Here is a 25,661-nt window from a genome sequence, read left to right as displayed (position 1 = left end):
ACATATAAATGGCCAATAAGCAAGTCATTGATCATTAGAGAAATACAGACCAAAGCCATGGTGGGGATACCATTTCCCAACCACTAGAATGGCTTTTATAATTTAAAAAAAACAAAATACCAAAACCAGAAAATAACAAGTGTTGGCAAGAATGTGGAGAAATGGGAACCTTCTTGGCTTGGTAGGCAAGTGAAGCCATTGTGAAATTTGTTCAACAGTTCCTCAAAAAGTCAAACGTAGGATTACCTCTACCATAACCCAGCAATTCCATTCATAGATATATTCCTGGGAGAAATGGTGTGAAAGTTAAATGGAAAGATAAATCTCCAAAACAAAAAAGGTTTATTTAGGAGTAATAAAAAAATTAGGATTAAAGTCCAGGATACCTGTACACAGGTCAGGATGGCCTTTGGAATGTCCCCAAAACAAACGAAGGTTAATGATTTTGTTGGGACAGAGGAATCGAGGTGAGTCATTATGAAAGTAAGTTCATTGGTACTTTGTGTGCTTGAGGGAGCTGGTGAACTCTGATTGGTGAGTACCAGTAGTCACTACATTAAGCTGGTTTGAGATTGAAGGTGGCAGTTCTGTCACCTTTTCTAAGAAGAAAAAAATATGAACTTAAACGATAAAGGAGGCTGTTTTGCTCAGTGAACCTGCCAGTGAAGTTCCTGGAACAGTCATTAGAAACCTGAGTGTTTCCCATGACCTCTGGGCTCTGTTTTAGATATGGATGACAAGAATGTTTTCCCTTGTATGCTCAATCTTCACACAGGTGTTCAAACAAAAACTCATACATGAATGTTCTTAGCAGCATTATTCCTAATAGTACAAAGGAAACAAATTTTTATCAACTGATGAAATTAATAAACAAAGCAGTATATCCATACAGTGGAGTATTGTTTAGTTGTAAACAGGAATGAAATATTACTACTTGATTGGCCTTGAAACATATGCAAAGTAACAGGAGCCAGTCCACATATTATATGATTTCATTATGTGAAATGTCCAGATTAGGCATAGAGATAGAAAACAAAACAGAATCTGAGTCATTTTAAAAAAATATTTCTGTCTGACCCTTCTTTAGTAAGTATATTTTTTTATCTGACCCTTCTTTAGTAAATTTTATAATTCTAACCAATAATGGATAAGGAAAAATGGAGATTTTTTTTTATTATGTAATCTATTCCAAGGGTTGTGCCTGCATCCTTTCTTTTTATTATTGTATGAATGTCTATACCTCCACGACCACACAGTGTCTACAGAAACTGTAATAAGCAAATGAGCAAAGATCAGGAACCAGACATTTTTGCCTCCATGTCGTGTTCTATTTCCCTTTCAGTTTTAGCAGTGTTGGATTTTACCTTTTTTTTTTTAATATTTTTTTTTAGGTTGTAGATGGACACAATACCTTTATTTTATTTATTTATTTGTTTATTTTACATGGTGCTGAGGATCAAACCCAATGCCTCACATGTGCTAGGAAAGCACTCTCCCACTGATCCATGGATCCAGCCCCTGGATTTTACCTTTGTAGTTGTTTTTTATTATTAGAGAGATACAGTATTTCTCAAGTGGTAATGTTTATATTATTCTTACATAAGTTTATATATTTTGTCCATTTATTATTAATAGATTTTAAACTGAACATTCATAATTTTCTTGTAGACATAGAGGTAATAAGTGTCAACTGTATCATAATTGTTTTGCTTTTGTTTGCTTCTCTGTTCTAGGCTCTTGATGGCAATGTGTATGATCACCTTAAGGATTATTTAATAGCCTTCAGCCGGACTGAGCTAGAAACATGCCAAACTGTGCAGAACACATTTCAGTTTTTGTTAGAGAACTCCAGCAAGGTAAGGTACCTTCAGTGCAGTGAATGGTGTTAACCATTTTAGATCCAAAATGTTTTGCTACAAACAAAACAAGATACCAATGATACTAGAAGAATGCTTTAAAGGACAAATGTCTGCAGACAGCATCCTTCCAGCAAAGCGGAGGATGTTCTGTTCTCCCTGTGGATGAGGCTGGTACACAACCAAGGACGCAGAAGGAGGTGATGAAACAAGGTAGCTCAGGATATTAGTTCATTGCCATGTGTTGCCTTTGAGAAGAAAGGTTTAGAGTTTTATCTTACACTCAAATGAATTTTGATGCGCTCAACTAAGTTATTTAAGGGAACAAAGTCATGTGTCAATGCAAAGAAAGAGGCCGAAAGGGAAAAGTAGCATTTGATAATTGATTTAAAAATGAATACTACAATATTTTGGTTTTTGATAAACCTTCTGTATGATGTCATTCTTCAACAGTAGTCTTTTCATTTAAAAATATCAGTCTGTCAACTTTGCTCACATGTCCCAATGGTGTAGAAAAAAATATATGTAATTTCTTTTCTTCAGGATCTGATAGATTACAATTTTTTGTAGTGAAACTATTCTTTTGGAATATAAATCAATTGTTCTTGTGATTAGTAAATGTTATATTCTACCTGATAAATGAAATACATAGTACATGTTTTTCTGGCTGAATGCATACATTTATAAAATATGTGTGCTTTGTAGCTGCTGCTTTAAAGATCTAGTTCAATTCTCTCTCTTTTTTTTGGGGGGGGCAGGGGAAGTGGGAACTGACTACCTTAGAAGCTGTTTGGAAAGGAATCAGGGTATTCATCTTTGTATGACATTGTCCAAAGACAGGAAAGAAAAGGGACACAAACTCCTTATGTATATATTCTTTTCAGTGTACCAGAGTTTTAATTAGAAAAACATTAAAAATGCAGAATTGATAGGGAAATATAAATATTACTAGCCTGGTACTTTAGGTCTTGTCATATGTCTATTTTTCTGTATTTTTAACCCCAGAATCCAATACAAGATAAAAGGGATTCATGTGTAAAAAGAAGGGTGGATGGATAGATAAGTGTATGAAAGAAAATGAAGTAAAATATTAATTGCATAATTATAATGGTAACTAAGTGTTCATTCATTATTCTGATTCTTCTTACTGTATGTGTATTTAAATTTTCACAAGAGAATGTTGAAAAAAAAATCTTTAAAAGCATCTTGGCGAGGCTGGGGATATAGCTCAGTGGTAGAATGCTTGCCTAGCATATGTAAAGCTGTGGGGGCAGGGTGGGGGAAAGAAGCAGCTTTTTTTGTTGTTGTTCTTTTTAGTTATAGATGACAGTAGAATGTGTTTGGGCGTATTTACATACATGTAGTATAACTTCCCATTCTTGTAATTGTACATGGTGTGGAGTTACACTGGTCGTATACTTATATATGAACATAGGAAAGTTATATCTGATAAATTCTGTCTTTCCTGTTCTCATTCTTCCTCCCTTCCCTTCATTCCCCTTTGTCTAATCCAGTGAGCTTCTGTTCTTCCCTCTCTCCCACCTTATAGTGTGTTAGCATCCACATATCTGAAAGAACATTCGGTCTTTGGTTTTTTGGGATTGGCTTATTTCACTTAGCACCATATTCTCCAGTCATCCATTTACCAGCAAATGCCATAATTTCATTCTTCTCTATGGCTGAGTAATATTCCATTGTGTATATGTACCATATTTTCTTTATCCATTCATCTGTTGAAGAGCACCTAGATTGGTTCCATAGCTTAGCTATTGTGAATTGAGCTGCTATAAGTATCAATATGGCTGCATCATTGTAGTATGCTGATTTGAAGTCCTTTGGTTATATGCAGAGGAGTGGGATAACTTGCTCATGTGGTTGTTCCATTGCAAGTTTTCTGAGGAATCTCCATACTGCTTTCCAGAGTGGTTGCACCAATTTGTAGTCTATGAGTGTACCTTTTAACCAACATCCTTGCCAACATTCATTGCTACTTGTATTCTTGATGATTGCCATTCTGACTGGAGTGAGTTGGAATGTAAATGTAGTTTTAATTTGCATTTCTCTAATTGATAGAGATGCTGAACTTTTTTTCCATATATTTGCTGACCATCCATATTTCTTCTTCTGTGAAGTGCCTGTTCAGTTCCTTTGCCCACTTATTGATTGGGTTATTGCGGGGGGGGGGGGTTGGTGGTAAGTTTTTTTTTTTTTTTTATTTGTTGTTGATGGACTTTTATTTTTATGTGGTGCTGAGGATCGAACCCAGTGCCTCACACATGCTAGGCAAGCGCTCTACCACTAAGCCACAAACTCAGCCCTGGTGTTAATATTTTGGGGGTTCTTTTATATATCCCAGAGATCAGTGATCTGTCTGAGATGTGTATGGTAAAGATTTTTTCCCCATTCTGTAGACTCCACATTATTGTTTCCTTTGCTGTGAAGAAGCTTTTTAGTTTGATACCATCCCATTTATTGATTATTGATTTTACTTCTTGTGCTTTAGGAGTCTGGTTAAGGAAGTCAGTTCCTAAGCTAACATGGTGGAGATTTGGTCCTACTTTTCCTTCTGTTAGGCACAGGGTCTCTTTTCTAGTGCCTAAGTCATTGATCCACTTTGAGTTGATTTTTGTGTAGGGTGAGAGAGGTTTAATTTTATTTTGCTATGTATAAATTTTCACTTTTCCCAGCACCATTTGTTGACTAGGCTATCTTTTCTTCAATGTATGTTTATGGTGCCTTTGTCTAGTATGAGATAACTGTATTTATGTGGGTTTTCTCTGTGTCTTCTATTCTGACCTATTGGTCTGCCGGTCTATTTTGGTGCCATGCCATTTTTGTTACTGTAGTTCTATAGTATTGTTTAAGGTCTGGTATTGTGATGCCTCCTGCTTCACCCTTTTCCTAAGGATTGCTTTGGCTATTCTGGGTCTCTTATTTTTCCAAATGATTTCATGATTATTTTTTCTAGTTCTATAAAGAATGTCATTGGGATTTTAATAGGAATTACTTTAAATCCATATAACACTTTTGGTAATATGGCCATTTGACAATTAATTCTGCCTATCCAAGAGCATGAGAGATCTTTCCATCTTCTAAGGTCTTCTTCAATTCTTTCTTTAGTGTTCTGTAGTTTCATTGTAGAGGACTTTCACCTCTCTCGATAGGTTGATTGCCTGTGCTTTCTTATTTTGAGCTGATTTTTTTTTTTTTGCGGTACTGGGGATCGAACTCAGGGCCTTGTGCTTGCAAGGCAAGCACTCTACCAGCTGAGCTATCTCCCCAGCCCCCAGTCTTTTATTCATCTTTGCCAGAGCCTGCTTTTGTTCTGCTTCTCAATGCTGTTTCTGTTTCTGTAAGTTTTGCCTTTATCTACATTATTTCTTTGGGCATTTTTAAAGTTTATGTTCTTGTTCTTTCTCAAGCTTATTTTTCCATTTAGGACCTTTATTTTCAGTCTTTCTGTTTTCACACAAACCCATTTAAGGCTAAAAAATTTCTTCCTCCATGATATGTAGGACTTAATTGTTATTTCTACATTAACCCATGAATTATAGAAGTGAATTTTACAGTTCATGTTGAGTGCATCTGACATTTTTCATTTCAAATTTTATTGGAAAAAAATTCATGCTATTTATATTCATATTTTTTATTCTATCCTCTTAAACGTCTTTGAAATTTCTTTTTCCAAGAAAAAGTTAGATTGCATACCGTGCTGTTATGTTTAGAAAACATATAGTTATAATTAATATTGTACACACACCTAATTTCCTAGGATTTTTTTTTTTTTTTTTTTTAGCACATCTTATACTGTGAATCCCTTGAGATTGGTATTAACATGCTCATTTTATGGAGAGGAACAAAGACTCGGGAAGTTTACGTGACTTGCCCAGAGTGACATGCACATAGTGCTTTAACTTTTCTACTGTGTTATACTATGCTATATTATCTCTGTAGTTTATGTTACTTTAATTCAAAATGAATTAAGAATTTATGAATTAGTTTGGATACATAAAGAGATAAACTTTCATTTTCTGCTTTCACTAATGTGGTGTTTTGCTTCCCAGGCATGAGGAATTAATGAGGAGCTCTTACATTTAGAGTGAAAGTGGTAGGAATAAAAATTTAATAAGAATGATGTGTCCGGGAGAGGCTGTCTTTCGTTCCAAGTGAGAAAAGCTCACACCTACAAGTTTTATGCCTTGTCCTTTTCTGTTATAAAGAACTTGTTACACAGTTCTTGTCAAACAGCTGAAGGCAATGAAGTGATTTGATAACCCACTGGGAAGTTTGAAATTCTTTAGGTTTTTTATTGTACACCATTATTACTCTCTTCTGGAGTAAAAATCTATTCCAACACGTCTAAAATGTAACATATTTCCAAAGATATTTTGGGGGTAATTCATACTGACATAACACTATAAATGTTAAGGTGCTCTCTGTATCTTTCATCCCCTAATGGAAACAGCTGGCTCTAGGAGCTTTTATTAAATTTTAATTATTTACGAGGCTTGCTTTTCTCCTTAATATTTTATGAAATGCTTTGTATATGTAACTGAAGCAGATGTTGTCATAGATTATTTTCTCTGGGATCATAACTCCAAAACTACCTCTGCTGGCCTAATAGTTTATGTGTGCTTGCTTTCTGTCTACATAAGGAAACTCCTACTGATGAACAATATAACTCTTTGAACAATTCATAAAACAAGAGTGTTATTCTGTATTTCTTTGAAAATTAAATAGTCTAGTATTACCAATCTTAATACCTTGAAGACAAATCAAAAAAGTAAATTGTAAAAATAAAGTGAAAATCATGTGATCACTTCAGTAGACACAGAAAAAAAAATTTAACAAAATTCCACCCCCTTTAGTGGGTTGAAAAACTCAACAAATTAGGAATAGAAGGGAACTTCCACACCATGATAATTTTTGTGAAAAACCTACAGTTAATATCACACTCAATGATAAAAGACTGAAAGGATCTCCACCCTAAAATCAGGAACAAGCTGAGGATGCCTTCTTTCACTCATGCTATCCTCCTTTGTACTAAACGTCCTAGCTGGGGCAGTTAGGTAAGGAAAAGAAAAAGAAGAATTATAATGACTTCTGCTTGCAGATGACATGATTATATATAGAAAACTCTATAATTCATGTAAATATTACTAGAGCTAATAAAATAATTCAGCAAAGTTGCAGGTATGAGATCAAACACAATAACCAGTTGTGTTTCTACACTGTATTACTGATAATTATTTTCCAAAAAAAAAAATTAAGAAAACAATTCTAGCTACAATAGTATCCAAAGAATAAAATACAGAGGAAAAACTTTCAATCAAAGACATTAAAGACTGAAAAATGTAAAACATTGCAGAAAGAAGATGTAAATAATTGGATTATAATAAATATGTATGGATTTGAAGCTTTCATATTGCTAATTTTTAATATTTTCCAAAATGATCTGCAGGTTTAATGCAATCCCTATCCAAATTCCAGTGACCTCTTTTGCAGAAATGGAAAAGGCATTCCTCAGATTTATATGGAACTGTAAGGAACTTGTAATAACCAAAGCAACACTGAAAAGGAAAAATAGTTGGAGGCCTCATACTTCCAAATTTCAAAACTTACTACAAATAGAGAGTGAATACAGGCATAGAGATGAACAATAGGCTAATGAAATAAAATTGAGATTCTAGAAATAAACATCCATATCTGTGGACAACTGATTATCAACAAGGATGTTATGACTGTTTAATAAAAAAAGAATAGTATCTTCAGCAAAAGGTTCTGGGACAAGTGGATAACCATATGCGAAAGAATGGAGTTGAATTAAGTCAAACCCCTGCTGCATAAAAATCAACTCAAAGTGGATCAGTGATTTAACTATAGGAGAAAATATACAAGTAAGTCTTTATTACTTTGATTTAGTAGTGTATTCTTAGATTTGACATCAAAAGCTTGGTAATGAAAGAAAAAATAGGGCTATGAGTGTGACTCAGTGATGGAGCACTTGCATAGCATGTGCAAGGCCCTGAGTTTGATCCCCAACACCACTAAATAAATAACATTTAAAAAAAGAAGAAGAAAAAAAAGATGTCTGGAGTTGTAGCTCAGTGGTAAAGTGCTTGCCTAGCATGTGTGAGGCACTGGGTTTGATTCTCAGCACCACATATAAATAATTTAATTAAATAAAAGTCATCAACAACTAAAAAATACATTTTAAAAGAATTAAAAGTTTTTTAAAAAAAGGAAAGAAAAAAGCAGATAATTGGACTTATCAAATTGAAAACTAACACATCAAAGGATACTATCAGGAATGTAAAAAAAAAAAAGACAAAGGTTGGAGAAATATTTTACACATCTGATAAGTTTTTGGTAAGGATTTTATGTACAGAATATATTAAGGACTCTTACAACTCAACAACAAAAAGACAATTTTTTTAAATGGACAAAAGACCTGAATAGACATTTCCTCAGAGAAGTTGTACAGGCAACAAGCACATGAAAAAATGTTCAGCCATCATTGGTCATTAAGGACACTCAGATTAAAACCATAGTGAAATATTATTTTCTATCCACTAGAATGGCTTTAATAATAATTAAAAAAAATAAGTATTAAGGATATGGAAAAATTAGAACCCTCATACATTGTTGGTGGGAATCTAATGGTGTAGGCACTGTGGAAAACAGTTTGGTAGTGTCTCAGGAAGGAGAACACACCATGGTAGCACACTTGTAATCCTAGTTACAGTTACTTAGGAGGCTGAGGTAAGAGGATTACAAGTTTGAGACCAGCCTGGATAACTTAGGGAGACCCTTTCTTAAAATAAAAATAAAAAAGGGCTGGGGATGGAACTCAGTGGTAGAGTAACCCTACGTTCAATCCCTAGGACCACACACACAAAAAAGTTAAACATGTAGTTCTCATATGACTCAACTTCCACTCCTAGAAATGCCATTAAGAATATTGAAAACAGGCATTAAAACAAAAAATTTTATGTGATTATTCACAATAGCATTATTTTTAATAGCCAAATAGTGGAAACAACTCAAATGTTTATCAGTTAATTATTGAATAAGTAAAATATGGCTTGGTATATCCATGCAGTAGAATATTCTTTGCCCATAAAAAGGAATGAACTGCTAATAAAACAAACAACATGCATTTTACAGGATAAAAAAAATTCAAGAAGCTATTGTTATTGGCTGAATTGTGTCCCTCCAAAATTTCACACATTGATGTCTTAACCCCTAGTACCTTGTAGTTTGACCATATTTGTAGATAGACCTTTAAAGATATAATTAAAATAAAATAAGATCATATGGATGGGTCCTAATCCAGTATCACAATATCCTTATAAGAAGTTGAGTAATAGGACATTAAACAGGCACAGAGAGACCATGTGAAGATACCAGAAGAAGATGGTTAGCTCTAAGCCATTAAGACTGGCCCTCAGTAGAAACCAACCCTACCAACACTTTGATCTTGAACTTCTTTCCTCTTGACCTCTGAAGAAATCAATATCTGATATTTGAGCTCCCCAGTTTGTTGTACTTTGTTATGGCAGCCCTAACTACCTAATACAGATGCTTTCCCTTGTTAATAATCAAGGAAATATAAGTTAAAACCATCATGAGATTCCATTTAACTTGTCAAAAATAAATATAGACAAGAACAAATCTTAGAAAGACTATGGATTAACAAACTCATATGCTACAAATTGGAAAACCCAATTTGAAGATATTTGGGCATAAGGGAGTCTTGTGGTGGTGGTTCAGTTTAGCATCTTGACTATGGTTGTGGTTATATGAAGCTACATGTGACTGAATTGCATAGAACCATATAAATGAACATACCCAAAGGAGAGCGGATATAATTGGTGAAATCTAAGCTTTATGGTGTGTACCAGTGTTGATTTTCTAGCTTCCTCTTTGGGTGTCTGAGGGCTTGCTGCACTTGGTGATGTGGCCGCATCACTTTGCTCTCTGTGTCCATGGTCACACTATCTTGTCCTTTTGTCTGTGGTATCTTCTTATGTCTTATCATGGAATTTAGGGCCCAACTAGGTAATCCAACATGCTCTTATCTCAAAATCCTTAATTACATCTGACCAAACACTTTCAAAATGCGATAACATCCATAGATTTCAGGGATTAAGACACAGGCCTATCTTTTGCGGGGGCTACCTTCAGCCCACTGTAAATATTAGTATCATAAAAAGAGACAAGTCAGAGGCAAATCTTCTCATGAAAGTAAAACCCACCTTGCCAAAACAAATAAAAACAAAGGAGACCAAAACAAACACAAACCTGAATCTAATTAAGCCTCTAGATTCAGACTGCCAATTTAAGGAAAAACAGGAAGTATAACGTTCCCAGGCTGCAGTCAACAAAATTCAGAATGGGAAACTCAACAGAACAAAAACATGGGCTTCTTCAACAATTGAATTTATTGCAAGAGAGAAAAAAGGAGGAAGAAACTTACAGTATATAAAAAGAACATCATCTTAAGCAACATCAGCCTTCCCTGAACAGATCTCCCACCACTCCTCACTCCCATCTCACCTCTTCAGTCTGGATTCAGTATCACCCTCTTTGCTGCCCCTGTACCCTCTGCGTACTTCCATAGCATGCTTTAGCTATGTAACTTATTTAGTTCTCCCAATTTCCACATTATAAGCAGCATTCATTTGCACTCTGGGGACTTCATTTGGATTCTAATTTGAAAAACTTTTAAAGAATAGGAAAATTTGAATGCTAATTTGTTGTTTTGTTAGTCTTGTAAATTTTGAACTGAATGTGTTTTCTTAAGACCTCTTTGCTTTATTGAAATATTTATAGATGAGATGATATGTCTGGGACTTACTTCAACATAATTAGCAGAAGAAGTAGATGGGTTTATAGATGAAACAAAATTGGCCATGGGGGGATGTTTTTGAAAACTGGGTCATGAGTACATGGGGATACATTATTCTGTTGTCTCCACTTTTATATGTGTTTGAAATTTTCTGTAACAAAAAGTTTAAAATTTGTAAGAATTGATCCCTCCAGCCTGCCCCCGCCCTACCCATTGTAGTGCTTGAGGATTTGTTTGGCATCTAGAAGGGTGGTCTTCCCAACTTTTTTTTTTAGTGACAAGTGAGGCTCTGAAGGCTAGGTTATTAGCTTTCAGTTATTCTAGCTTAAAATTAGAATCCAGATCCTCCCAGCACTCCTCACCGGATTTCATCTCTCCAGTCAGGATTCAGTATCACCCTTTTTGCTCTCCCTGTACCCTCTGTGTACTTCCATAGTGTATTTGAACTGTGTAACCTATTTGGTTCTCCTGGTTTCCACATTCTAAATTACTGGACGATACTAACCTTGTTTGCCATTATATTCATCTGTGGATTCCCCTGTCACCCCTACACTTAACATTGGACCTGGTAAGCCCTGTCTATAAATGGATGATTGAGTGAGAAGGAGGCAAGCAGTAGCAAACTGGGTTTACGCTGGTAAATATAATGCAAAACATAACTCCTACTTTCTCCTTTCCTTGGATTTCCAAGGTAAAACTACAGAGCTGCTTTGAACTTTTTTTCTTCTGCCCATCCTCAGGCAGAGCTGCTAATGAGCTGTAATGTATTGCATATGAAAGATGAGTAAAGGGTAACCAATGCAGAAAAATACAACTTGGCTTTCTGCATAATCAAATGTTACTTATTTCCACTCTTTCCTGGGGCACATAATACAGCAAATTCATTTTCAGAGACCATCTTTCTGTGTTGTTTATTTTGCTGTTCTATGTGTATCAATTCTTCTGTGTATATTCCTTTTCAGTCTGTCTTCTCAGTATATTTTTTTGTTTTAGTTATACATGACAATGCATTCTGACACATCATACTTAAATGGAGTATAACTTCTCATTCTTCTGGTTGTACATGATGTAGAGTTACACAGGTTATGTAATCATATGCACATAGGGTAATAATGTCTGATTCATTCCGCTATCATTCCTACCCCCATGCCCCCTCCTCTCCCTTCACTTCCCTTTGTCTAGTCCAGAATACCTCTCTTCTCCCCCACCTTATTGTGAATTAGCATCTATACATCAGAGAAAATATTCAGCCTTTGATTCTTTGGGATTGGCTTATTTCACTTGGTATGATATTCTCCAGTTCCATCCATTTCCTGGCAAATGCCATAATTTCATTCTTGTTTAAGGCTGAATAATATTCCATTGGATATATACACCAGTTTCTTTTTAAAATATTTTTAGCTGTAGATGGACACAATATCTTTATTTTATTTATTTTTTTAATGTGGTATTGAAAATTGAACCCAGTGCCTCACACATGCTAGGTGAGTGCTCTATCACTGAGCCACAACCCCAGCCCATACCACAGTTTATTTATCCATTCATCTGTTGAAGGGCATCTAGATTAATTCCATAGTTTACTATTGTGAATTGAGCTGCTGTAAACAATGAAATGACTGCATCACAGTAGTATGCTGATTTTAAGTCCTTTGGGTATAAACCAAGGAGTGGGATGACTGGGTCAAAGGGTGGTTCCATTCCAAGTTAGGAATCTCCATACTGCTTTCCAGAGTGGTTGCACCAATTTACAGTCCCACCAGCAATGTATGAGTGTACCTTTCCCCCCACATCCTTGCCAGCACTTATCGTCACTTGTATTCTTGATGATTACCATTCTTACTGGAGGAAGGTGGAATATTGTAGTTTTAATTTGCATTTCTCTAATTGCTAGAGATATTGAAATTTTTTTCATATATTTGTTGATCGACTATATATCTTCTGTGAAGTATCTGTTCGGTTCCTTGGCCCATTTATTGACTGGGATATTTGGTTTTTTGGTGTTAAGTTTTTTGAGTTCTTTACATATCCTGGAGATTAATGCTTTATCTGAGGTGCATGTGTTAAAGATTTTTTTCCCATTCTGTAAGCTCTTTCCACATTATTGTTTCATTTGCTGTGAAGAAGCTTTTTAGTTTGAATCCATTCCATTTATTTATTCTTGATTTTACTTCTTGCATTTTAGGAGTCTTGTTAAGGAAGTCAGTTCATAAGCTGACATGGTGGAGATTTGGGCCTACTTTTTCTTCTATTAGGCACAGGGTTTCTGAGTGTATTTTAAGATCATAATTAGAATGCAATCTACTGGGAAAAGTTGCCAAGAAATTTTCTAACAGTACTATTTTGTGCTGTAGATAGAATTATCTGGCAATTTCCTAGTAAATGGCAGTCTGTTAAACAGACTTCTGAGAGCCCATAAAACTTCAGAGCTGGGAGAAACTAAGAAACCAGTGTGCTCCCTCCCTGTTCACACACATACATGCCCATTACACAGGTTAGCTTTTTGTGTCAAGTTGCTGTCTTAAAATAGTGCATATTGTTTAGTCTCTAAATCTGGGCTAGTTTCTAAACTAGTACTTTCCAAATTTAAATTCTTGAGAAACTAGGACACATAAGTAATAACTCTAATCTTTAAAAAATGCATAAAGGATGCATAACATTATCATTTCCTTTTGCTCACGTAATTTTGGATGATTTCTTATTTGTATAAACACCAGCCGAGTAAGTCTTAGACTTTAGAATGTAATTACTGGACATTTTAACCTTATTGAAGACTTAAAGATATCTTATTTTCTCTCTAGGTGGTACGGGACTATAATCTTCAGCTGTTTTTACAAGAGAATGCTGTATTTCACAAACCTCAACCCTTCCAGTTCCAGCCCTGTGACAGTGATACTGTAAGGGGAATTCAGATTCTCTTATCATTTGTTGTTTGGTTATATTTGTGCTTAAATAGCTATCATCCTTGGGAATAGACAAAAGCTGAGTGTTTCTCATTAATTTTATAACAACACTGTGAAGATGTAGAGAAACCATGACATTTCTTCTTTCCAACATGTGAGGAACACACTGAGTGTCTTTACACTAACAACTTTCTACTAAGTGAAATGAAGTTTTGAGACAAAGTAATGAAAATCTGAAAACTAAGAGAAGAATTAAAATTATTGAACAAATGTATTCAGATGTACGTTATACTCTCTGTACAGGAAATTCTTTTGTGTTGTACCTCTCAAAGAACCCAATGGTTAAATTTTAACCAGAGTAGAATTAATAATGGAACAATATATATGGGCATAGAGATATTTTAGTTGACTTTATAAAAATTTATAGGCCTTTGATAATTGCTTTAAGATTTTAGAATGTTAAGGTATTAACATAAAGTCCAAATTGGCAACTTTTAGAGAACAGACATTAATTATACATTTTTCTTAAATTTAAGAGGAATGTTTGCCATTATTTGAATTTTTAAATCAATGAAAATAATTTGTTGACATAAAATAATGAAATTTAGCTTCTACAAAATGAGAAGTAATATTGGCATTCTAATACATTCTCTCAAAGTAAGCAAACCAAGAGGGAAGTCAAATTATATTCAAAAAGATTTTTGGTAAATTTAGAATCTGAAGGGAGAGTATGATGTATCTACAGAGTTTATTATATCACTTTAATAGAAATATATTTGCTGGAGACATCCTCATTATTTTTCTTACATTTTAAATAGCCCTGTTACTAACTATATAAAGAAATACAGGATTGGGGAATGTAACTCAGTGGTAGAGCACTTGCCTGGCATGTACAAAGGCCTGGGTTCAATCCCCAGTACTGCAAAAAGAATAAAATAAAATAAATCCTTTTAAAAAAAAAAAAGAAATATGGGAAATTAGTATTTCTTTCCAGATGATGACTTTTGCCATTTATATTAGTGCCCTTTGAAATAAGTCAGATTTTGCTTAATGACACAATAATGATATTGTCCTATAATTTGACTTCTTTGAGGCTTGGGATGAATGAAGTAGAGCATTAGAAGAAACAGGGCATGACAAGTTTATCAAACCTGACGTAAAATTTGACTAATTTGAGATTATTTTATTTTTGCATATTTTCCACAGAAAAAATCAGACAATCATCTCACTTTCGCAAAGGCCACTTGCAGCCCTAAGTCTTTCTGTCTTTGTTTCTAAACACTGCCAAATGTTCTTAGCCATTGTGTTCCTGTTTGCCGTAAAGTTCTAACTCTGCTGTTTTCTGTCCTTGTGCAATCTTTACTGGGCAGAGTTTAAGAGCTGCCCAACTGGTGGATATTGAGCTCTCCCCTGTCAGTGCTCTGAGAATGACCATAGCTGAGGTATATGGGGGTATGGGTGGAGGGTGGGAGGGATGGAATGTCTGGGGTTGCATGTTGATGAAGGGTGGGACCTGGTGTGGGACTAAGTCATAATGTCTTTATACAGGGCCCCTGAATGCATCAGCTTTCTGATTTTTCCTTATAATCTAGGAATTTTCTTTACTTTGTAAATAGATTGAACTTCTCATTTTTCCTTTTGTCTGAAATACCTTAGTTTCCCCAGTGGGAGTGTGGGAAGAACCCAAGAACTAATTTTGGCTGTAATAAAGAGGGAACTATAGTGTAAGAAGGAAAAGAGATTTGCCCAGAGTCATGTAGTGAATACACATAACTGTTCTGATTGCAATACTAATGCTCTTTCTATTATGCTGTTCTATTACCTGAAAAGAAATGTTGGACATTTGGAAGCAATTAACTTTTTCATAATGGAAAAAATAAATATGCTTTTATAAAAATTCTTAGAATGATTTTGAGAGTTAACTACAAAATATTTGGTGTATAATTTTTGTTTTGTTATAGATTAAGCATTCTTACTGCTTTCAAAAAAAACAAATTCCCAAGGCTAGGATATAGCTCAGTGGTAGGGTGCCTGCCTTGCGTGTTCGAAACCCTAGGTTCAATTCCCAGTGCCAAAAAATAAATAAATAAATTCCCAAGCAATTATTTTTACTCAGTATGGACTAGTATTTTTCCTTGTGAGAATGGAACCATTTTTTACTTGCTTCTCTGTTTTCCTCTTGGAGTTGGTAGCACTAAGCTTGGCATGAAATGAAGAGAATACCAGTTAGTGTCCATTAACTCACTTTTCCTGCCAGGTGAATCTTGGACACATAGGAAGTACCAATCACCTCTCTCTTCAGTGTATTTCTGAAATTGCTCTTGTTGGTACTCTGTTTTGAAACATATTTCAATTCAACAAACATTGAACCCCTGCTGTACGCGCCAGTCCCTCAACTAAATGCTAAAGGTAGCTAATACATGCAGAACTACAGACCTCAGGCTAGATGAGCTCACTGTCTTTTTATAAGTTTATTGAGGCATATTTGCATATCATATAATTCATACATTTCAAATGTATTCTATGATTTTTAGTGAATTTACCAAATTATGTGTCATCAACATAAATAAATTCTAGAATATTTTCATGATCCTGATATGATCCTTCATGTCTATTTACTATGAATCCACATCCCCACTCCTAGCCACAGGCAACCACTAATTCTATTTTCAGTCTCTTTGGATTTGCCTTTTCTAGACATTTCACATAAATTAGATCATATAATATGTGTAGTCTCTTAGGTCTTGCTTCTTTCATTTAACATATTTTTGAGATTCATCCATGTTGTGGAATGCACCGATACTTTGTTCCTTTTTATTGCTGATTAGTATTCCTTTATATGAATATATCACATTTTGTTTTATCTGTTCATCAATTGGTAAATATTTAGGTTTCTCACTTTTGGCTCTTATGAATAGTGCTGCGATATCAATTGCTATGCCAGTCTTTGTAAGGTGTTTTCGTTTCTCTTGGGTTGCTAAGTCATAGTAAATTTGTTCAAGTGTTTAGCAAACTGCCAAACTATTTGCCAGAGTGACTGCAGAATTTCACATTTCCACCAGTGTTGGGTGAGAGTTCTCATTTCTCCATATTCTTACTAACATTCATTGTTATCTGTGTGGGTTTTTTTGTTTTTTGTTTTTTTTTTTTTTTTTGTTTTTTTTCCATTTACCACTCCACCATTGAGCTACTCCCCGCAACCCCCACCAGTTCTCTCTTTGGTTACTCATGGTTGTGAAATATCTCATGGTAGTTTTGATTTGCATTTGCCTAATGAATAATGCTGTTTAATGTTTTCATGAACTGATTAGCTGTTTATATATCTACTGGGGAAATGTCTATCCAAAACTTTTTTTGTTCATTTTTTATTGGATTGGTATGGACTAGATTTTGAAGATGAATTTGAAGTTTACCCTGCAGAGATTGAGAAACAATATGTCAGGAAGTGAAGACAGCAATTGAAAACAATAAAAATAGGTGGTATTCATTGAACATTTATTTTATGCTAGACATTGTTCTAATTACATTACCTGTATTAACTCATTTAATCCTCATGACAGCCCTATGTCTTCAGTGCTGTTTTTTATCCCTGCTGATTAGGGTCCCTCAATTAATAAGTTTATAGCTAAAAAATTTGTAAGTGCGTGATCTGTTCCTGAGATGGCTGGTAGTCTTGGGATGAAAGAGAAGCCAAAAAATACCATAGACATATTTTGCAACCAGATTTTATGTTTTGGAATTCTGTATACAGTGTTAGATGGACAACTATGGAATGTTTTCAGGTAGGACAATAATATGATGAAGTAGGACAGTATTGTTCCTTAATCTAAATTTGAATTAAGAATTTTGAGCTGCTAATATTTTCTCTAAATTTAGGTAATTATGTGACAAATTATAGGATGTTTAAAGTTACTGTAATAAAATATAACTATTATTTTCATATATTAAGTTATAATTTAAAGACAAAATTTTTCAGATAATCCATTTCTAATTGCAGTGTTCTACAAAACATTCAACTGAAAACATATAGTCACAGTAGTAGCATAGGAATTTAATTAAGGCTTGGAATTATTATGCCTTTTATTTGGCTTATCTTTTATTACCTGCTGACAAAATTCCCTTTCATGTCATCTTAATATATGATTATTTTGACTCATTCTTTAGAATAATATACCAAAAGGAACTGACCAGAATGATTTTATAAAGCTACACATCTGTACAGTCATAGACTTGGGTATTTATAATATTAACCATAAGATGATTACAAGTGACAGTGACCAAAGGAAAGTGTTGTCTGACATGACCTAGTAGCTATCTTGTGGTTAATATTGAAAGGAACTAGCCAGGTGCTGTGGCGCATGCCTGTAATCCCATTGGCTTGAGAGGTTGAGGCAAGAGGATCAAGAGTTCAAAGCCAGCTTCAGCAATTTAGCAAGACCCTAAGCGACTCAGTGAGACCCTATCTCTAAATTAAAAAAAAAAAAAAAAAAAAAAAAGGGCTGGGGATGTGGCTCAGTGGTTAAGCGCCCCTGAGTTCAATCCCCAGTTCCCCCCCACACACACACACAAAAGAATATTGAAAGGTGTTCTTGTCTGTATTTCCATACGATGTTATTGATTGCTAAAGTGTCCTTTCTTTATAGCTTATTACCATTTATCAGATGATACTAACAAAAATCCTTCAAAATGGTCAAAAATTCTTCAAAAATAAGCAAAGTACATCTTTCTTTGCAAAATGAATTTTTAATGCAAAATTATTCTGAGGAGAATATGGAATGCATCCTAAAACACCTCCCGAAATAAAAGGTAGTCTGTTTAGAATTGATTAGAATCTCAGTGTTAGAGAGTCCTTCAACTGTCACAGAGGTCATACTGGTATTAGATACTCATACAGGAATTGTACAAGGACAAGTCCTGGGTTTTGGTATCTAAAACTAGCTGTTAATATTATATGTTTTTAGGTTTTCTGATTCAGTCTCCTTGTGTATACAATGACTGTCTTATTGGGTATGAAAATTAAGCTTTTGACTCAATGCCTGACACATAGTAGTAGGTACAGAATTAGATGTGTCTTTACACAAGACAAGGGTATTTTTCCTTTTTGCTTTAAGTTTTGCCCCTAATTGCTTCAGGAAATAACAAAATATCAAATATAGAAGATATTACAAAGATCATGAAATCTTACAATACTTCCTTATTGAACTGATCACTGTAAGTCCCTTGGGACTTCTGTTCTCTTATTGTATTAACCAATGTAAATCTTATCAACCTCTTTCTTAGCATTTTATAAGCCTAAAAGGCAATCTGTATGAAATAAATAGTAGCCAACAGCTGACAGTGACCTGTACTTTTCAGCATGTCTGCCCTGCATACATCTGCACCTGCCTTCCAATACCAGAACTAGTGACAAATGTCCTTCAAGGCATTTCTCACATCCTATGAAAAAGCACAAGGTCAACCAGGTATAGGAAGTAATATGGGAAACACCCATCTATAAAACTTGGATAAGTATGATCTATACAGACAGGAAAAACAAGGAAACGTTCTTTCCAAGTTTCCTGGTAGGAATGAGAAAACCCTTTCCTCTTTACCTTCCTTGAATTATAATTGACAAGATCTTCAGAGATAATGGTAGCAAAAAGACTGATATTAAATTTCTGATACATGCTATTTTCTTATTATTCTGGCCACCATTTCTGATATTTAACTCTGCCTTCTCTGGATTAACAGTTACAGTAAGTAAAAAGTCCACTTGCTTGAGGACTCTTGCATAGTTCAGATTTGCTTAAGTGGAGCTTTTTATGCATCTATTAAAAATAAATATTTAACAAAAATTTCCCTTGTCTGTAAAGGACTGTATTGGGTTAATATATCATATAGGAAATTTACCTGAAAATTCTCAGTTACATAAGCCAGGCGCACTGGTGAACACCTGTGACCCCTGCCATTCTGAAAGCTAAAGAGGCAGGAGGACCACAAATTGAAGACCAGCCTGGGCAACTTAAAGAGATCCTGCCTCAAAATAAAATTTTCAGGTAGGGCTTGAGGTGTAGCTCAGAGGTAAAATGCTCCAGAACCAAATCCCCAGTACCAAAAGGAAAAAAAAAAAAAAAAATCTCAGTCATGGTTAGCTCTTTCCACTAGTGGAAATTTGTATTCATATAGCAATGTCTCATAAACATGAAAGATGATGATAGAGAATCTGGAAAATACTCCCATTCAGTAAATAAGTGCCATGTATATGTGGTGGATAGCATCCAAAACTGAAAAGCTTCAGCTAAAGACTTGAGTACTACTTTCTAGAATCAGCAGTGTTGACAGGCAGGTATTCAATGGGGCTGCTCTCATTTCTCTAGCCTTCCAGAAAGAGTTAATTTGATTCTCATAGAAGGCCTACCATCTATATGATTGACCCTCTGCTTGGTTAGTCACCTTTCTCCTGGTCTGGTTCCTTCTCTGAGCATCCAGAGAGCCTATTATAGATGCCTTGGTGATGTATTGACACACAAGTGCCTGGAAGTTTCCTTTTGTTGTTGTTCTTTATACTGGGTATTAGACGCTGGGGTGCTTTATCATTGAACTAAACCCCCAACTCTCCTTTTTATTTTTAATTTTTTTTTTTTTTTTTTGGGTGCTGGGGATCGAACCCAGGGCCTTGTGCTTACAAGGCAAGCACTCTACCAACTGAGCTATCTCCCCAACCCTTATTTTTAATTTTGAGATAGGGTCTCACTAAGTTGCCCAGGGTGATCTTGAATTTATAATCCTCCTGCCTCAGCCTCTCAAGTCACTGGGATTTGAGGGACATAATTTTTGCTTAGATTTGCCCTTGGTATTCTAACTATTCTGACCTAAGACAAAAGAATGGTGCTCCTTTATCAGTTCTTATCAGGTCCTCACACCAGCCATCATGGGATTATACTGTACATCCTTTTTCCTAGTTGTCCAGAATCTTCTAGAATTGCCCAAGGGGCAGACCACAACAGTAATTCTCCAGTTTACTCACCAGAAATCCTAGGCACACAATCTAATTATCCAGATGAGTTGCCACTTTTCTCCCCAGTGAAGGTACTGATGTCCCAGCTTGGTCAGAATAAGTTTAAGTCATGTCTTTGACGGAACACTGCTCCACCTCCTCTCCAAGGTGTTTGTGATGGTTAAAATATGTGACTTTAGGTTCTACAGCCTCTTACCAAAAAAACCTTTGGGCCAAATGTGTTTCAAAATTCAGAAATTTTCAGATTTTACAAAAGCAGTCCCTATACCATATATTGCATTACATACTGAGTGGGGCATGAGGAAGCAACCCATGATCAAACACAGTATTTTTTGCAGGAAAATATTGTAATTTTCATACCAAGTGAAATGAATAAAACCTAAATAACATCTCCTTAGTTCAAGACTAACTCAATGCTGCAAATGAGTTTTGGTTCTAAACTTTAAAAAAGATCTTTGTGATTTTCAGAGAATTTTGAATTCCAGAATTATGGATTCTGAACCTATTATTGCATTCCAAGCGCTAGCCTATAGAGATCCAGGTGTTCATCTTTTTTTTTTTTTTCCCTCTCTTGAGATGGACCTCTCACTCTGCTCCCCGTGTTGCCCTGACTGGTCCAGGATTCATGGGATCATGCTATCCTCCTGCCTCAACTTCCTGAGTAGCTGGGACTACAGGAGGGTACCAGCATGCCTGACAAAAGGGTCCTCTTGAAAATAAATAATAATTAACTTTATTGAAATATGTTAGTAAACATCATAAAGAATAAGAATGTCTTGGGCTATGACTCAGTGGTAGAGCACTTGCCTAACATGTGTGAGGCACTGGGTTCAATCCTTAGCACCACATATAAGTAAATAAAATAAAGGTCCTTCAACAACTAAAACAAATTTTTTTAAATAAAAAAAAGAATAAGATGGTTTGGATTGGGCATGGTGGCATGTACCTGTAATACCAGCAACTCAGGAAACTGAAGCAGGAAGATTGAAAGTTCAAATTAAGCTTCAGCAACTTAGTAAGATTGTGTCTCAAAATAAAAAATAGAAAGGACTGGGGATGTATCTAAATGGAAGTGTCCCTGGGTTTAATCCCCAGTACTAAAAACAACAACAAAAAAAGTTTTTAAAAATAAGAATAAGATGGATTGGGTAATTTAAAAAGAAAAATACAAGTAAATACAAATACTTTGAATGAGGGTTAATGAGGACTGGAGATGTAGCTCAGTGGTAAAGTGTTTGCCTTGAATGAGGGTTAATGAGATTGTTCCTGGCATGAGACATTGGCATAGCAACCCTCATTTTATCTTTTTTTGAAATTTGGTTGGAATACTAGAATTTTACTGTGTTAATGGTTTTCATTCACCATAGAGACTGTCACTTTCTCTCTTTCAAATGGTTACATCTTGGGTACAGACTTGAAAAGTAAGGACTCTTGCCTCTTCTGTGAAATCAACTTTCTCTCCCAGCTCACTTTGTTCTCCTATGCAGGTACTCAGATATTTGTCTGAACCTTCTGTGCCCTTATAGTAACCTTAAAATGAATTTAAATCAAGCTGGCACAATGGCAAATGCCTGTAATCCCAGCTACTCAGGAGACTGAGGCAGGAGGACCTCAGGTTCAAGGCCAACCTGGGCAACTTAGCAAGAATCTCTCTCAAAATAAAAAATAAAAAAAAAAAAAACAAGAACTGGGGACATAGCTCAGTGGTAGAGCAACCCTGGGTTCAATCCCCAAATAAAAGGAATGGAGGGAGGGATGAGAGGGGAAGGGAAGGAATCTTGAGAGGGTATTTAAGGACAAAATAGTTGAGATGTATTAAAATTAATTTATCAAAAGTACTAGAATGTTAATTTCCTTTAGTTCTTTAAAGTTATTAAATTACTTTATAATTTTTAAAGAGCTTAATATTTTAGTCTAAAAGGACTAGAAATTTTTTAAAGTAATTTTTTAGATGTTGATGAACCTTTATTTTATTCATTTATTAATATGTGGTGCTGAGAATCAAACCCAGTGCCTCACACATGCTAGGCAAGTACTCTACCACTGAGCCACAACTTCAGCCCCTGGAAATTTTTAAAAACTTAACATACTAGTTTTGAAAGACTTCTCAAACTCATATGAAACAGTTTGGTTTTGGGTTTTTTATTTTTTTTTTTATTTTTTTTTTTTTTTGTGTGTGTGTGTGGTATTGGGGATTGAACTCAGGGCCTTGTGCTTGTGAGGCAAGCACTCTACCAGCTGAGCTATCTCCCCAGCCCTGGGTTTTTTATTTCTGAAAAGAAAATCAATTCAGTAAATGTCTTATCTCTAAGTAAAAACATGCCCAAAATTTCATTCGAAGGAAACATTTTAGCAGTGTCTTTTTAAATATTTTTGTCTCTGTGTTATCAATATTAGCAGTAACTAAACAGCATAATTAGTGACACAGTATAAGCATATATAGACAGCATGGAATCTGAGCCAGCAGGGTCTCAATACAGGCTCCAGACCCACTGCTTAGTGGCTGAGTGGCTTTAGGGAAAAAACAACCCTTCCTTCTCGCACTTCTCCCTCTCTCCCCTTCTCCCCACCTCACTGTTTTGAGACAGGGTCTTGCTCAGTTGCCCACACTGACCTCCAACTTGTGATCCTCCTGCCTTAGCTTCCCAAATAGCTGGAATTACAGTCATGCACCATCATGTCCAACTGATACATAACCCTTTCTGAGCCTAGATTTCTATATTGTTAAGTTGAAAATAATCATTTCTGTGTATTAGAATTGTTTTGAGAACTAAATGAAATTATGTAAAGCATCACAGAACTTAAATAATCAGTAAATGGTAACCTTGTTTTCAAAATTAGCATAGCTTTAGAGTGTTCTAATTATAAAACATAAAGTTTTTACCCAAAGTATATATGAGTCAAAACATCATATTGTTTCCCTCATTGCTAGACTTTAAGCTTTTCTTTCTACTCAATGTGAACTTCCACTTTAAAGTAGAAATAAACATGCTTACACTCTTTTAAAAAATCATATATGCTGTAAAGTTTAACATTAAAAAAAGTTTCACCCATATTCTCAACATTCAAATGTAACCATTGATAAAATTATATAGATGTGGATATACAACTTCATATAAATAGATTTATACTACCCAGACTTGAATTTAATCTCTATTACCTCTTTAAATTCCAAATAAATTTATATTTCAAGAATATCTTAAATTTTTATTGAAACTCTTTTGCTCTTAGGTTAGACCAAACTCCCAGATAATGCTAAGAAGATATTTGGAGCTCAGAACATTAGCATTATTTCATTTTATTTTATTTTATTTATTTATTTATTTATTTTTGGTACCGGGAATTAAACTCAGGGGCACTTGAGCTACATCCCCAGCCCTTTTTTGTATTTTATTTAGAGACAGGGTCTCACTGAGTTGCTTAGGGCCTCACTAAATTGCTGAGGCTGGCTTTGAACTCTTGATCCTCCTGCCTCAGTCTCCTGAGCTGCTAGGATTGTAGGCTGTGCCACTGCATCCTGCTGCAGTAACATTATTAACATAATTTTTTAATTAACGCAATTTTTGAGACTGTTATCCAGAGAACATTATTCCTTCTGGCCAAGAAATGATCCCACTTATTCTAAAATTTATTGCAACATTTCTAAGAACCTGAAATTCCATCTCATCTTCAGACATTTTGATTTATAAGTAAGAAAACTAAGACTTGGAGAGGAGGGATTAAGTTAGCCAGGATGACACAGCTATGTTTCTTTGGGGGCATAAATGTATTTTAGATTTCAATGGCTGCTTCTTAAAATATCTATTAAGTTCCATAAAATAAGAGTTTAAATAAGTCCCTAAATTTGGAGATTCAGATTTGTTCCTTCTTTATTCATGTTTGAATGGATTTTATAGTGCATATTTAAACAGAGAAGATTATATTAGATGACCCTTAATTGTATGAGTGAAAAAAAGATGTCAGTCCTAAAGTCAGCTCTGAGAACCTGGGCTAAAATTCATGGTACTCAGTAAATTAGTTCTCTTTCTCCCCTTTTCATTCTGTTACACATAGAATAACTTTGTCTCTCATCAGTCAGAAACTCATTTTAATGAAGTGTACATGTTCTCTTGTTTCTGAGGGCAGAGACCCTGGCCCTCACTTTGGAATCAGGGCATTCAATTGTATTTGCATAACCAGCATTTACTGAGGACGTTCCTGTGTCTAATGCTAGGCACCAGAATAGGCAAGAGGCTGCTCGAGCCCTCATTGCCTAAGAGCAAACCAAAGCCAATGCAGCACCGGCATTGCAGCACTGGCATCATATATTTGTCTGAACCTTCTGTGCCCTTATAGAAGACATTGAGATAGTGTAGCCCATTTTAGCCCATAGACTAATAGTGACGACTCAGTGACTTCCAACACAAAATCGATTAATGTAATAGACATTGTCAAAGTAAAAGAGCCCCTTACTCCATCTGGAATAGTCAGGGAAGATTTCCCAAAAAGGTAGTGCTTGAACTGAGACTTGAAGAAAGGCTAGGAGTTTGTGAACAAAAAATAAATAAAAAGTAAATAAATAAATAGGAAAACTATTCCAGCCAGAGGAAATAGGACCCAAAAGCATAGGTTTACATTTAGATTGACCTTTATTTTCCTGGAAGACCAATGTGCTTCTGAAATTTTTTTACTAATATCTTACGATTTCTAAAATTTTTCTATTTCCAGAATCTCAAGAATTGTATTTACTTGACCCTCCTGTACCTTAATAGAATTCACAAACTGACACCTAATGAATGAATGAAAGCCACCTCCTCCTTTGTAGCATTCCTCAAGTTCTAATTTGTGTGTGTGTGTGTATATGCATATGCTACTATTATTCTGAGATTATATATATGCCTCTTTACAAATAACCAAATTGAGTGAGCTTTTCCAGAGCTAGACTATAGTACTATTTATTATTTAATTTTTTAATTCTCATCTTCTGCTTCAAAAAGATACCAGTGTTCTTTAAATTAGGTGCTTCATAGCTCTTACATATATTCATTTATATATTTCAAATGTTTTTAAAAGAATAA

General features: G+C 35.0%; 1 protein-coding gene across 2 annotated transcripts in view; it reads left to right on the top strand.

The window, feature by feature from the left end:
• The window catches only part of Fchsd2 (FCH and double SH3 domains 2), a 244,730-nt gene that overhangs the window by 166,248 nt on the left and 52,821 nt on the right, over positions 1-25,661 (top strand). Inside the window, exons 9-11 of one of the 2 annotated variants that reach the window (XM_047517161.1) lie at positions 1,734-1,856; positions 13,506-13,601; positions 14,978-15,049. In XM_047517161.1, coding sequence (XP_047373117.1) covers positions 1,734-1,856; positions 13,506-13,601; positions 14,978-15,049 — 291 coding nt within the window. The remainder of the gene's footprint in view (positions 1-1,733; positions 1,857-13,505; positions 13,602-14,977; positions 15,050-25,661) is intronic. The other variant, XM_047517162.1, reaches the window with a different exon arrangement.

This window comes from Sciurus carolinensis, chromosome 11 (genome assembly GCF_902686445.1).
Source record: "Sciurus carolinensis chromosome 11, mSciCar1.2, whole genome shotgun sequence".
In the NCBI taxonomy this organism is placed as follows: Eukaryota; Metazoa; Chordata; class Mammalia; order Rodentia; family Sciuridae; genus Sciurus; species Sciurus carolinensis.
Note: the sequence above shows the minus strand (reverse complement) of the source record. Positions and strands in the feature narration are given on the sequence as shown.